This window comes from Polyodon spathula, chromosome 3 (assembly GCF_017654505.1).
Source record: "Polyodon spathula isolate WHYD16114869_AA chromosome 3, ASM1765450v1, whole genome shotgun sequence".
Taxonomy (NCBI): domain Eukaryota; kingdom Metazoa; phylum Chordata; class Actinopteri; order Acipenseriformes; family Polyodontidae; genus Polyodon; species Polyodon spathula.
The window spans coordinates 25,978,498-25,995,182 of NC_054536.1; the positions used below are offsets into that span (position 1 = coordinate 25,978,498).

The 16,685-nt window shown below is 36.0% G+C and overlaps 1 protein-coding gene across 7 annotated transcripts in view; it reads right to left on the reverse strand.

Annotated features, from left to right (window-relative positions):
- The window catches only part of rbms3 (RNA binding motif, single stranded interacting protein), a 362,894-nt gene that overhangs the window by 31,336 nt on the left and 314,873 nt on the right, over positions 1 to 16,685 (reverse strand). For all 7 annotated transcript variants that reach the window (XM_041244823.1, XM_041244820.1, XM_041244822.1 and 4 more), the window contains 2 exons: positions 6,395 to 6,501; positions 3,059 to 3,105 (listed from right to left, as the gene is read on the reverse strand). In XM_041244823.1, the coding sequence (XP_041100757.1) occupies positions 3,059 to 3,105; positions 6,395 to 6,501 (154 nt within the window). The remainder of the gene's footprint in view (positions 1 to 3,058; positions 3,106 to 6,394; positions 6,502 to 16,685) is intronic.

The window sequence follows — 16,685 nt, forward strand, 5'->3', positions numbered from 1 at the left end:
ACTATGTATTCAGGAGCTGCTCTTCAGTTTTAGTTGCCTGCAGTAGACATGTGTAATGTATAGTTAGCCAGCACAAGCACCATCTAGGGCACAGCCACATAATGCCAGAAAAAACAAAAGGAATCTTTTTTCCAAAGTGGCACTTCATTAGATGGAGCTGGCTGTTATTTCTATAAAGGCACTCTGGAAAAATGTAGCATATGTTATAGTACATATAAACTAGAAATGAAGAGGGAAGAAATCAATAAAAAAACAGAAGGGAGACTACATCGAAACAAGGGCAACAAGTCAGGTAAGATAGCCATTAAATGTACGTGTCTCAAAAACAAAATGTTAGAACTTGAAGCTAATGCACTAACAAGTGAAAATGATGTGATAGATATTACAGAAACTTGGTCCAAGAGTGATGGAGACGAATATAATATTAGTGGGTATACACTGTATAGGAAAGTCAGGCAGGACAGAAGAGGTGGAGGGGTAGCACTATACATCAAAAATAGTCTTGAAGCCCAGGTGTTAAATCTGTAAGAAAAAAATAATGTATAATAATGGACAAAAATTCAAAGGGCATAATAACATGGTTATGATATAGACTGCCAAATTCAGATACAGAGCAAAATAATATGTTATACAAGACCTTAGAAATGTGTGTAGCAAAGGAGAAGCCAAACTAATGGGGGATTTAAACTTCCCCCATATAAAATGGGAAAACCTGGTGGGGAGCATGACAGCCAAAATTGAAATGGTAGAAATTACAAATGACTCCTTCCTAATGTAATTAGTCAAGGCACCAAATAGAGGGGGAGGGGGGTGCATGCCTTTAATTAGTCTTTTCAAATAACAAAGACAGAATAACTAAAATAGAGGTCAGAGAACCATTGACAAACTCAGATCACAACATGGTCTGAAGTATTTTTAAAAACCCAAAGAGTAACGACTAAAGTTAAGGTTTACAATTTTAAAAAGGCAAACTATGAAGGAATGAAACAAACTAAGAAGTATATTGGAGTAAATTAGAGAAAACATCCACAGAGAAAGGGTGGCTATTTTTTTAAAAATGTAGTACTAGAGGCGCAAAACAAATATATCCCCAAAGTAAACAAATCAAAATCTAAAACAAAATGGTTTAATAGACCAATTCAAAAATATATATTCACAGAAAAAAGGCACCAAGAGTGTTTAAAGGGGACCAAGAACAAAGTACACAGAAAGAGTACTTGAAACTGCAAGTGCAAGTCAAAAAGGAAGTTAGAAAGGCCAAGAGAGAAATAAAAATGAACATTATCAAGGGGACTAAAACCAGTTCAAAGTTTGTCCAATATTATAACAGCAAAAGAACATTTAAGGAGGAGGTAAAATGGCTGAGATACAAATGGCAACACCATAGATGAAGAGAAAAAATAGCTAATATATTAAATGATTACTTTTCACAAGTTTTTACAAAGGAGGATATGGACAACATGCCCCACATGTCGATCTGTTCCTGTCCAGTTTTAAGTAACTTTAGCATAACAGAGGCAGAAGTGTTAAAGTGACTAGGAGCTCTCAAAATAGACAAATCCCCTGGGCAGGATGAGATCCGCATATGACACGGTTTATTTAGATTTACAGAAAGCTTTTGACAAAGTCCCACATAAAAGATTAATTATCAAACTGAACACAGTTGGGATTCAAGGAAATGCATGCACATGGATTAGGGAGTGGTTAAAATGTAGAAAACAGAAAGTACCGATTAGAGGAGAAACCTCAAAATGGAGCGAGGTAACCAGTGGAGTACCACAGGGATCAGTACTAGGTCCTCTGCTCTTCCTAATCTACATTAATGACTTAGATTCTGGTTTGTAAGCATGGCAAACACTGCTGCAGCAGCAAAGGTCATTCAAAATGATCTAAACAGAATTCAGAACTGTGCAGACACTTGGCAAATGACATTTAACATAGAAAAGTGTAAGGTACTGTATGCAAGCAATAAAAATGTGCATAATAAATATCATATGGGAGACAGTGAAATTGAAGAAGGAATCTATGAAAAAGATCTAAGAGTTTATATTGACTCAGAAATGTCTCCATCTAGATTATGTGGGGAAGCTATAAAAAAGTCCAACAAAATGCTCAGATATACAGGGAAAAGTGTTGAATTTAAATCAAAGGAAGCAATGTTAAAACTTTACAATGCATTAGTAAGACCTCATCTAGAATACTGTGGTCAGTGTGCTACAAAAAGGATATTGCTGCTCTAGAAAGAGTGCAAAGAAGAGCGACCAGAATTATTCCTGGTTTAAAAGACATGTCATATACAGACAGGCTAAAATAACTGAACCTATTCAGTCTTGAACAAAAAAGACTACGCAGCGATTCAAGCATTAAAAATTCTAAAAGGCATTGACAATGTCGACCAAGGGGACTTTTTCAACGTGAAAAAAGAAACAAGGACCAGGGGTCACAAATGGAGATTAGATAAAGGGGCATTCTGAAAGATAATAGGAGGCACTTTTTTACACAGAGAATTGTGGGAGTCTGGAACCAACTCCCCAGTAATGTTGTTGAAGCTGACACCCTGGGATCCTTCAAGAAGCTGCTTGATGAGATTCTGGGATCAATAAACTACTAACAACCAAACAGGCAAGATGGGCCGAATGGCCTCCTCTCATTTGTAACCTTTCTTATGTTCTTATATAACCATGACAGGCAATTAGAACCGAAGAGCAGCTCCTGAACTCGACTGAAAGCATCTTAACACAGACCTCTCCAAACTGTATTTGATTAATTTCAATATGAAAAATTTCTGAAAGATTACAAACGTCATAAAAGAACCGTCTCCAAATGTTTACAAGTTTTAACCCCCAAAAACACCCTTAAGAGAATTATGATGGCATGTTCTTTACATTGTTTTACTATGTTTTATAATGTTTTACTGTGCTTCACTACGGATGACTGCTGTAAACTTGCATAAAGTGAGGCAGAGAGCAGAAACTACAGTGCAGCATTAGAAGGAACCAGCAGATGTCATCAGAATTACATAACATTACTTACAAAATATATGAAAATAAAATCTTACCCGTTCTGCATAGCGGCTGTAGGGTCATATGTTAAAGCCATGCCAGTCTGTAAAAAAAGATTAGAGAGATTTTTAAACATCTCAGAAAGAATACAAGGAAAAATAAACTGGCGAAAGACCACCACTGACAGAACTTTGATTACATTTAGCTCAGTCTTTTTTATTTCATGAATAATCCTATGCTGTTCATGAACAATCCATATTGTCAGTATTGGGGTTTGTTTAGGATTATTTGAAATGAGTGGGTAATTGGATCTTTGTGTGCATCGAGCTTGCAATAATAAGAACAGTTTCTTATGCTTCAAATATACAGCAAACAGCAATCCGTCATAGCTACTGTATCCCTAAATGTAGGTAACTAAATTTGTAACGTTTATTGATGGTAGCTGTAGAGAGAACAATCTTGGCTACACCACCTTAGATAATTTTCGCAAGCTACAGTGGTCATATAAGAGCTATCATTTTTTTTCTTTATAGTGTTACAGAATGCAGATTTCTTTTTTTTTTTTTTTGCAATAAAACTACATAGATTTCAATAGATGTAGGTTTGTTTTCAAAAATCAGTTTGCTTTGGTAGTTCACACAGATGAGCTTTAAATGCACAACTGGTTTGATGGCAGCTACAGCATTCTCCAGCAGTATTTGAAGTATGTGTTACCTTAGACCCCAAAAATGAAGTGAAGCAAAACAAATACAGTACTCTGTAACACTTTTCGCCACCACTATAATACCTTGATTTGATCCTAATAGTTGAAATATCTCCCCAGACCCATTCCCCCTGAATGTAATATATTTTTCAGAATATCATGTACACCTTTTTACAAATTTTAGAAGCATTTTGTTGCATTATACAGATGATGCACATTATTTAAAAGGTACAAGGTAAACTGAAACTGTCCCACCATGTGCACAATGCCTTCTTAAAGTTATGGTACTGTTTTTAGCTAATGATCATTATAAATATACCAGTAATTGTATCTGAATCATATTATTCCTTCCTAACAACTGATTAATTGCTGTATTAGATATATCAAGTTGTCCATGAACCTAAGCTTCTATGATTTCCAAGGGCTCTTAAAGGTAGACTACCAAGCCATCCTGAATCGTAAATGTTTATAATGTGCATGGATGCAGCTCTCTTCTGTCCCTTCTGTTAGCTGACAATACTTTTCTGACAATGCTTCAATTGGGCATGTGGAGGAGAAGGCCCATAACCAATTCAAATGTTTCCCTGCCACATGCACTAGTCTTGTGACCACCAACATAATTCCTAAAGCACTGGCTTGGATGACATACTGTACCATTAATTTATTCCCCAGGAGGCATAACAACACAGATCTTGGTCTGTAGTTAAAGTGGTTATTTTTAAATACATGAAACTCACCCTCAGAGTATCGATAAAATTAACCTGGCTGTTCTTGCCTGAAGATATTCAATGGACCAAAGCAATGGGTATGTGGGTAGTATTTTAATTTAATAAGCTGATCATGTCTGTAAATAAAATATATTTTGATTGCAGCATATCAGTTTCTAATTCAGCTGCTGGGTTCAAAGATCCTGCAGTATTGATTTATTCTAAATTCATTGAGAAATAATAATAATAATAATAATAATAATAATAATAATAATAATAATAATAATAATAATAATAGCCATGAATTTAACTTTAATTACTTTAAAATTATGTCTTTTATAATATATACAATTCAATGTATAACTTTCTATAGGCCTTGTTATTATATTGTATATGTTCAAATGGAAGATCAACATAGGAAAATGCTTCCTCTGTTACCTCTACCATTAGTTAAATCTCTCCACAACAATATGAGACTTAATATCACTGGAAGTTGTTTGTCAGCTTTTGCTGAAGGCCTGCTTATCTGGCCACGCGATGCCATCAACTTGAACGAGCCACATGCTCTTTAGCTGGGAAGAAAGTTTGGACACTCATCTAATTGAGCTTAAGATGGGCTGTCACCTTAGAAAGAGGACCTAAACCAACACTGAGGAGTTCCCAGCAATCAGACATCCAATTTATATAGGAGGCTAACAAGACGCCACACACTGCTACTCTTTTTGGATTACCATTTCCTGCCGAGACAGCAGCCGACAGGCCAGGCACAGATTTGCACTTGGGAGTCAGTGCCTACTGCAGACACACAAACAAGCTGGCACTAGACCAGTTCTTCGGTCAGGACAGCAACTCCTGCCACAGGTGCAATCAGGCAGTAAAGTGTGCACATGCTGGAGCAGTACAGCCACTTCAGCTCCCAAACCCATTCAATGTAAGGATCCCTGTGAAAGTGACACTGCGGGTGGATTCAATCATAGCTAATAGAGGAAGTGTGTGGGAGATTCCAATTGGTGCTGGTCCAAAACTCAGTCAACATGGGCAGTGCCCTGAATCTTATCTGACCAGGCTACCTTCTTACTGCAGCAAAGCATAAGTGTCCAGAAGGTACTTCCTGGCATATGTTTTATAAACACTAATAGATAGTTGGCTTGTCATTTTGTGACATAGTTTTTCTTTGAAGGCAACTTCTATGCTCAGAGCATAATGTTTATTGTTTTCCCATTTTGTTTAGTTTTTTTTTCTCAAACCATGTTGCACACAGTTACAGTCAATAGCTGTGAACAAGTATTTGCTGTAAAAAAACAATATTTATTATTATCACTTGCAGTACACTATGGACCAGAAGAGTAATTTTAGACACCTATGTTTTAAGGTGTATGTCAATTTAAAAACAAAATCTTTAGAAGTACCTAATTATTATAGCCTTGATTTTCTACCCAATTTAGATTGTCCAATTGCACTCCCTCATCTCAAGACAAGCAAAATGAACTGGCACTCAAATGCACTCATGAGTTGTCCATTAAACCCAAGGCTCCATGATATCCTTCCAAGCCCTAATTAATTCAAATCAAGATATCTGCCCCCCACCCAATTACAAAACAGTGTAAAGCCATATTGAAAACTATTCCTTTAAAAACTGCTATTACTGTATTATTATACCAAGACATTAAATAAATTATCTTCCTATTACGTACTTTAGAGCAATACTAGCATCATTTAGTGTTGACCATTCCCAGACATATTACAAGAAAGAAGATAAGAGGCTGGTTGAAATGCAAGACATAAATGTGCCCAGATGTCTAAGCCTATTAAAAAGGTCTCATAAGCACACTTGTCTTTACTTTTCATTGCAACTTTGCAGCAGTGCGATTGACTGTCTTTAAGGGCTTAAGTTTTCAGACAACCCAGATTTTATTTACGGACTCCTCCTTTGCAGCTGCAGGGATCTTGCTGCAGGTGCTTCTGCAGCAAACTGGACTCACCTCTCCTTCTCTGGGCCACGACCTTCCATTTTGGGGGTATTTGCTTTGATTTTGTCGTTTCTTTTGCCCTCCATCTGCGAATTTGCACAGCAAAGGCTCGTTGGGAGCTGAGGAAAAATAAAATGACCCCACAGGTCCCACGTTAGCAAAATAGAAATATGATTATGCCGCCAAACAGGGAAGCTTTGTGAACCAGAGTCCTTTTGAAGTAAAACACAAAACTAAATTATTGCTTGATGGCTGAAACTTTGATTTTAGCCTTCAGTTCTTGGCAGCTGTCCCTCCTGACCAAACTTCAAAAACTTGCTGGCAGGCTTTGAAACTGTATAACTTACATTGTTGAAATAATAATCAGTATTATCACACTGGTAAATAACATAAATAAGGTAATAAGCAGCAGTGGCTCGGCCTCCAGAAACTAGTTTTTCATTACATGACAATGGACATTTATGCTTGTTGGCAAACAATGCAATGAAAGGTACAGTACAGCAACAGCAAAAAAATGCTGTGAAAAAATGCTTTCTTATAATGACAAACCCCCTAACAGCGAGTATAGGCTGATGCTGATTCAGCCACTCCTTATGCACAGTCACAGGGAACAAACATCTGTGCTATCGTAGTAAAATTTATAAAATGATATATGCCCTGTTATAATCATCTAATTAACATAAGCATTCGCATCCAAGTCACAAACTCATTTTTGTCCTAAACTGCTAGAAAATGATGTTTCACAATATCGCCTTAATTATAGTCAGCTTCTTCAATGAGCTTATAGGTATGGATTTGCATTTCCAGAGCCACATCCCAATTGAGAGAGACGGAGAAATATTTTTGTTTGCTTTTTAAAACAAAATATAGAAACCCTTTATACAGTGTGTGGGTACGCGTTGGGATCAATGTGTTAATAAACAGGGGTGTAAAAAACCAGCTATAAGACCTACTGGCAAACAGGGTCTACACACGATTCTTTCATTTTTAGCAATAGGTACAGTGTCTATGGAAAGTCTACACACCCTTTCAAAATTTTCACATTTTGTTGCCTTATTGCCTGGAATTAAAATGCATGAAAAAAAAAAAAATATATATATATATTTTAATTTAGCTACACATCCTACCCCACAACTTCCAAGTGAAAAAAAATATTCTAGATATTTGTAGAAAATTAATCAAAAACAAAAACTGAAATAGCTTGGTTGGATAACTTTTTGGCCTAAATGCAAAGCGTTACGTTTGACGCAAACCCAGCACAGTGCATCACCCAAAGAACACTGGGACGGAAGTTCACCTTTCAGCATGACAACGACCCAAAGCACACAACCAAAGCTATACTGGAATGGCCAAGGAACAAAAAGGTAAATGTCCTTGAGTGGCCCAGTCAGAGCCCTGACCTAAATCCAATCGAAAATTTGTGGCATGACTTGAAGATTGCTGTCCTTCAACGTTCCCCAAGGAACTTGACAGCGCTTGACCAGTTTTGTAAAGAAGAATGGTCAAATATTGCCAAATCTAGGTGTGCAAAGTTGGTGGAGACCTATCCCAACAGACTCACAGCTGTAATTGCTGCCAAAGGTGCTTCCACCAAGTATTAACTCAGGGTGGGTGGAGACTTATCCAATTATGATCTTTTAGTTTTGTATTTTTAATATATATTTTTTTCTCAATAAAAACTTTTTTCCCCTTAACAGTGTGGGGTATGGTGTGTAGATAAGTGGAAAAAATCCTCATTTAAATGCATGAAACTCTGAGGCACTGACTCAGCAAAATGTGAAAAAAAAAGTTCAAGGGGGTGTAGACTTTCAATAGGCACTGTATATCCCTGACCATTAACAGGTTCTGTGCTGTCCTAAGCACGGGGGTGAACCGGCAGACAAAACCAGCAAATTGTACAGTATATTGTTTTTCAAAAAGCATGCCCTTGTTTTTTGCAGATAGGAATCACTCAAGATGAAACATAAAAAGAAGAAAAACTAAACTGACAGAAAGCTTAACATTTCAACAGAACTGTCGACTGTACAAAGACAGACTCAATGGCATCTGAACTTTATGAGAAAAGTCTCCTTTGCCCCTTGCTTTAGAAGTGTTATTGATGTAGGGGATGCCCGGGCAGTTCAGGAATCCCCGGTTGTTAGTTGCTCTCTTGTCTCTGTACTGTTTCGGCTGCAGATGGAAGCACAACTGAAAGACTGAAAGGGTAGGATCAAACAGGAGGTGCTCAGCTCCACTGACCCTGTGTAAAAGTTACCTCACACCTGCAACAGCAATCACAGACTATAGCTTTTCATCAGCTTCTTATTAAGAGCTCCTGAAGTGAAGTGACAAGCAGATGGACAAAAAAGAAGTCATTATTGTGCTACTGAATTAGTTTGTTTCATGCTGCCACAGCCGTGTATGTCTTAAACAGTGATGTACTGTAACAGGACACTCTAAATGGTAAGAGAAGTCTTTCAGGTACAAAAAATAAGCATCTCTGATATCCCTGTAGTGCTGCAAGTACACACACACACACATTATACACATATATATATATATATATATATATATATATATATATATATATATATATATATATATATATATATATATATATATATATATAGTGATAAATTTGTGCACATTAAAGCAGGAGAGATACACACAAATATGTCCACACAGAACAAAGTTCAGTGTAAAACAGGGCAGCACCTGATTTATTATTCCACAGTTCCAAAAGCAGGTCAGTAAACAGGCAAGGTGTCAGGTATAAGTACCAGGTTATCCACACAAAACAGGGTCAGGGCACAAATCAAGTAATCAGAACAGTCCAGGTCAAAACTCACAGGTATCAGTAACTCAGTCTCACACAAGTTTTTCTCTCTCTCGCTCTACTTCTCACAGCTCAATGCTGTCTCCTACTCCTTCACTATCTCAATGGAGCTGTCCCTTTATGTATCATACAAACGCCCTATCACTGTGACATAATTTCCATTCATGTGGCTGTCTAGGAAATGCAGTCTCCCCATGTCGGCCATCTTGTTTAAGGTAATGTGAGGCCATAGTTTGACAACAACTTGCCCTCAAGTACCTCCCATTAATGACCCTACCCCTTGTTCTGTTACAATATATATATATATATATATATATATATATATATATATATATATATATATATATATATATATATATATATATATAATATATATCCTTAATTCAGGAAATCATGTATAATTAAATTTACAGTCATATTCTATTTATAAAATATTTTGTTATTAATTGTTATTAATTTGTTAAATGATACATTTCAGACCTTTATACTTCTCCATTCATCAACTTGCCAACTAAACACGTCTGTGAGTTTAACATACTGAGAATGTTTGTAATTGCTCAGAAAAAGCCGCTGTGGTTGAGGCCATCCCTTAGTATACTGAAGTAATCTCTGATATGCATCCTGTAATATAAATGTAAAAACACATCTCTCTCTTTTAAAGGCAGTTTTGGTCACAATGAGCAAGACAGCAGTACTGATAGTGATTAATAGATGCTTGAGTGTGTCCAAATTAAAAGTGATGACTCTATGGGCCATCATGCAGATTACACCTTAATCTTCCTTGATGGCGGCAGAAATCATTGAGTAATGTCCTCTGATAACAATATAGAAAGCCTTGCAGACTTCTTTCATCAGCAAACCTTTCTAGCTTTTTACCAACCCCCCTTTTTTTAGTCCAACAAACATATAGTATCAAAATCAAAATGTGTTCCAGCTAAAATACAGCAGTATGACATTGAGTTATATGTTCTGATGTCTGAAGTCAGGGTGTTTAGAATAAGGTACATTTCAAACAGTTGCCATGGTGATGCATAAAAATATTAAAATACTGCACACCTGAATACTTCATTGTCTCAAAAGAGGACTAGAAACTTGGGTTGAAGACAAGATGATTTCATCATTAAAGAGATACCATCTGATACCATCTGAAGTCTAGTTTACTCACAAGGTTTGCTTTCTAAAATGGTATCTGGTTGCTTTATATGTCAGCAAGGGATTTAGTTTCAATGCATAATTAGTTTGCATCAGATGTCAAGAATACCTTAACAAAACAAAAAACTGTAGCATGATAGATTTTCATACAGTTAACCCAAATTGTGTGCTTCACATATAACCTTTCATATAGCCATGCGATATTCAACGGTTGAGAGAATAGCAAGTACAATAACCATGGCTAGAAAATTAAATACGCAGGAAAAAGCTCAGCTAATTTGATCAGGGCACCTACATTAAGTAGGAAGGTTATGGGAGGCTTACAAAAAAGTCTGTATACCGAATCAATGAGAAGTTGCAACTGAAAAAAATGGTCGCCTAAAGGAACACAGCTGTTGTGCTGCAAAGTGACTTACGAAGAGACCTATAACTAGGGAGATGTCTATAAAAGGCAGCAGTGATTTAGCCCAATGTTTCCTTCTTCAAGTAAAAGCAGAGAGAGTGGGTAAGGACATTCTGCTTTTCCCAGTGGAATAAAATGAATACCACACTGTGTACATTTATACAACATGTATATAAGCAGACAGCTTTTACCACATTTATTTCCAAGCTGTATAATATATTCTCTGGTTATCGTAGCAAAAGAAATTCAAATTCAACTACAGCATCTGCTTTCAATATAAAGCTCTCTCTTTACACACGCAGTGATCTTTGTCAGTACAAGGATGATAATAATTGCCTGTTGTTGTTCCTCCATTTTTGTGGTGACTAATTAGATGGCAATCATAGCACTGTGACACATGCGTGTGATTGAGTTGCATTAAACCGACGTAAAGGACGGTAATATGCAGCCGCAGTACGTTCTATTCCACTCCTGAGGAGTCGAGGGTAATATGCTAACAGGAAGAGGAAATATATGTTTTCTCAATGACATAGATCCAAGCATACTCAGCACTGTAACGAAAAACTATTGCTAATAAACCGAGAACACAAAGTCTTTGTTGGGAATTTTATTGAAGTGGATTTGTTCCCTGTCCTGAAAGTTACATTTGAAATTACTCAGTAGCTATACTGTACCTGTGTTGCATTATTTAATATGTGTATTTAGAACAAAATATACGATCGGCAAAATCGTTTGTTAAACACTGTGGAATATGTGTTTTTAATGTTCACAATGCTAATGTTCAATCCTCATTGTCACAGAATGTGTTGGTAAGCATGATTGGCTGTCAATGAAAAGATATGCTTCTGAGCAGAATACACATGTGAATTTTGAAATACACAAAGGCATCTACTGTAACATTTTCGAGTATCATGCGACTAAGGGATACTTATAGTATATCGTGTACAGTTTGAGAATATCTTTTTAATATACTTTTATGTATTTTTTCTATGTTTTTTGACTATTGTATCTGTTTAGGCAATCATTTTCCTTGCTTACTAAACCATTCCAGCAAAAAACACTTCTCAAAAGACTCCTCAAGGTGCATTTTCTGATGAAATGGGGAATTGTTTAGAACATGATACCCCTCAGAAACAATAGAGTCATGCATAATACATGAAATAGGATATAAATCAGGTAAGAAATAAAATATTAGTAACATATAGATGATGTGAAGTCATCCCTTTAATACAAATGGAATAAACATGTCACAAATTATTTTGGGCCCAATTTGTGAAGGATTGGGTTTTTTTCTGCAAATTGCATCTTATTCTAATATTAGACACACCCTAATGTGAAACACGACTGTCAAAACAATGAAATGCACGTTCTTAATAAATCAAGGCTAAAGGATAATCAGACAAAAAGACACAAATAAGCTAAAAATACACATCTGAGCAGGATTCACCCTGAAGATAACGATGAGACGTACAGTCCTCAATGAATGCAAATAAATTCAAGCACACAGCAGGCACAAACTACATAATCGACTCTATTTATAATCAGAACCCTTTCATTGAAACACTGGAAACTTTTTGCTTTCTCAGAATCTGATAGCTAAATAAATTAATCGGGTACGTTGGGTACAACAAACAAACAAACAAAAAAAAAACTGACATATTTATTTGTTAGCAAGAGACAAAAAAAAACTAATACACTGAGACTGACAGCCAACCAGTCTCAATATGTCTCTTATGTAGTACTGAAGTGAATTTACTGTTACAAATATGAATTCCAATAATCTGCTTGAGGGTGAACCTTGGAGGTGAAATCCATAGCAATTTACAGTAAGGACTCCTAGCAATGTATCATGCTTCAACATGCTTCTTGAACAGTTTGATGTTTTGAAACATCAAGCAATCGGTTTTAATGATACAAACAGTTTGAATGATTCATACCGCAGTGATTTACTGACCTGCTTATAAATAGAACTGATTTTTCTCTATCAATTTTAATTTCTGTTATTTACCATGCTTATAAATATTCCAGCATAAATGTCCCTTTTCAACCTTTTCTAAAAGTTTATTGAAGTAAGGTGGTTTTAGAAAAGACCCATTAGAAGCGTGCAATTATAATTTATGTCCCCTCTGCAACTATGCAACTGTGTAAGTCAATCTATACAAAATTAGTTTCACAGGGGACAGACATTACCAATAAGGCCATATACAAATTAGGAGACTAGTAAAGGTTAGCTGGAGGCCACTTTATAACAGGGGTAGGCAACCTATATATATATATATATATATGTTTTATTCCTTTTGTTATTTTGTGTATAACGTCCTTAAAAATGTTACAGATAGCGATACTGTAACCCAATTAGAAAAGTAATAAAAAAAACATACAGAGTTGTGTAAACAAACCGAGAGACAGCACAAACACAGAAATATTCAAATAGCGTACACATTATAGACATTAGAAAATTAACAGCCAGTGTCATTGGAGGAGCCTGATTTAGCCATTTAGAAAAATGTCTTTTGCAGTACATATCACCCATAGAATATAACTATAACTGTATTACAATACAGTTGACTATGAATTCAGACCAAATTGACTAATTTTAAGCCATTTCTGGCATGTTGCTAACCCGCAGGGGTTCCAACCAGTTAAGAAAAAAAAAAAAAAGGAGTTTGATTGTAAATTCTTTACAAGAAGACTGCTTCATTTTGGCAAGTGTGAGAGTTTCTCTGCCTTGAGGATCCTTGCAAGGTATTAGGGGTGGCCTGAATTATTGATGACAGCATTTCATTCTTACAGTCTTTCAGTCAAAACTGATAGCACTTGTCAGTGAGAAGAATGTTGCTGCTCCTGAGCAAGCTGTGGTTAGGGTTATTTGTCATCAGTCACCAGAGATGTCTCTGCCTTTTAACTTCCCTGAGTGGTCAATGTCAGCCACGAGGAGTGATGTCCTGTATCTCGTGCTGCTCTGGTAATATTCCACTATTCTAAACACTACAATACATGGACAATAAACTAAATATGACCTTAAGGCAATACTAAATTCTATGGTTCAGGAGAATACAACTATTTACATCTTGTGCTAAATTTGCATGAAGAAGATACATGGACACATTCATTTCACGCAGTGACTTAAATGTCGCTTGAATGCTTAATACAACTGATTCATTGAGGGCTGGTGGCTGTACGCAGATGTAGAACATCAGAATGTAATATTTCAAAATAATGGGTGCTTGCTCATATGACTACCAATATAACAACATACTTTCTTATTAATTTTCTTGCCTAGTTAATACTATTTCAAAGTCATTGACACATATTAATAATGAATCCCATTAAAAGTCAACTTTTCTCCAAGGTTATAATATTAATAATTAAATTCAAACACAGATGTATAAAATCGTAACAAGTCCTGTCTTTAATGGAGTTTTAATAAATATCTTCTGTAACCATGTGACTATGTTTAACATGGATGTTTTTGGAATGGTACTGCTTCCAATTTACAAATGCTGGTTCATGCTCTGATGGAGCAATTATACGAACATGGTTGCAGTCTATTGCACCAACGATGCCTGGCACGCTTGCAATAAAAAGATATTTCAACAGTAACCACATGTGTATGCATCACATAAAATAAGCTATTATTATTATTATTATTATTATTATTATTATTATTATTATTATTATTATTGCTGCTGTCTGGTTCTGTTCACATCAACCGGTGGAAAATGAAAAACATTGTTACGCTGCGCAGTGAGACTGGCAACTACTGCATGGATGGCACAGCTTGCAGTCAAGGGTTTTGGCGCTCTCTAAATACACGCTCTCTTCTTAACTGTCGCCTGCAAAGAAACCGAAGAAGCTGTAGTTCCTCCTTTTAAAAAAAAAACGTTTAGCATTTAAAAACTTTCGACTGAGCTGTGATCTGACTCGGACCCTGCTCTGAAGCAGGATCCGATTTTGAGCTCAAACTGAGCTCAGGTTCACTGCTGATCCTTTTAATACAACCCATTAAGTCACAGGATCAAGACCGGATCCCTTCAGTACAACCGGGCCCTGGCTTACAATATGAGCTGCCTGTAGCAACGCATTTTAATAGCTATACAGAATCTGTGTAAGAGTAATGGGTGCATTTTAACAATTAACAAAAGCCTGAGCTACAGGGGCGGCCTTCTATTCTTCAGCAGAGCACCACAAATCCAAAACAGGTTAAAGCAATTATGTTTTATACTCATTCGCAGACAATAGAATATATTCAGGAACAGTATGTACAGTATGAAGTGAGGTAATGAAAGTTGTTTTTTGTTTTGATATATGTTCTATTGGTTTTATGTAGAAACTTTATGGAAGTGCTACGTGGAATACTACAGTCTTCTGGCAGTCACCTGCTCTTACAGCAATATAGGTTCATGTATCATTATAACACAAGCACGTTATCTAAATACTGCATCACTGAACTGAAACAACTGATATAGTACCATGGAGGTTCATACCATTGTGTTACTATTTTGAAATTTGTACAGTACATATGTACTGTATGTCACACTTATATTGTTCTCTACACATACTGTATCCAGAGTAATTTTATTAAACATTCTAGAGCACAAATTAACTTCAGAATCTGAGGAGTCTGTCTTAATTTATGTCGGTTATAGTTACATCTGTACGTCCGTATAGAGCAGTGGATGTAGGTCATGGTAAAACATGAGACACCAATAATGTGGAAGACCACCATTTATGACATGTGTTTGCCACTAACATTCAGCATAGTTTGCTTAACTAGTATACTTTGACCCTTTTAAAAATTGCAATTGATCATTGTCATATGGGGGGAAAAACCGATATCGTTGATCCATGAAAGCGCTGACAATGTAAAGAGAAGAGAGCCTGTAAGCTTCTTTTGAATTGTATAGCTTTTTAAAGTTACTGGATACCCCAATATTTAGCATTGCTACATACCCAATCCCACAACATCCCTCCGCTTTCCCACATTGCCTTTCTGACTAATGAATACAATGTTTAAGCTGATCTATTAAAACCATGACCTTTATGACGTTGTATGGAAGTATGCATTCATTAAAAGGTTGAGTGTGTTTTTCTTCAACATCTGTTACACATCAGTGGGTACTGGGCCAGTTCCACACATCTGCATTCCATGACCAGCGAATGTCATGAAAGCATGATTAATATAGGTTGCACTGCATCTATACAGTGAGCAAAATGTATGTGTTGTATCTGCACTGGAGTTGGCCATGTGTGTTTTGAGAAAGGTGGTAGGTGGAATCCCAACGGCTTGAGCAAGTTGCATTTTGTGATGCATGTGCAAGGTCTTTTGACAATGACTAGTAAACACACTACGTACACGTTATAGATATATTATATAAATATATATATATATATATATATATATATATATATATATATATATATATATATATATATATTATATATATATATAGGATCATCTTAACAGTGTAAAGTTCTATAATAGAATAAACTTGAAAAGTATGGTAGCATTGCCTCATCCATGTGCTTTTGAATTGTATAATACCAATACATTGCTTCCTGCATCTGAATCATAACTACATTCGCCCCCTTTGTTAAAAAAAGGAGAATAAAATATTCATAATTGCTACAAATGAATAAAGAACAGCATTGAGTTTTTAAAAATGTTAGCATTTATACAGTATCATGAAAACCGATAACATTAAAAAACCTGGCAAGATGAAAAAAAAAAACAACAAACGCTTGTTTATTTATGTCTTCTTAACACAGATATTTGTTTTATTTGGTTTCTCTATCACCCAGTATTCAAATGATTGCATTTTTTTAAAAATATGATTGTGTTTTAGTATAGGAGGCTGTGTGGTCCAGTGGTTAAAGCTATGGGCTTGTAAGCAGGAGGTATCTGATTCAAATCCCAGCTCAGCCACTGACTC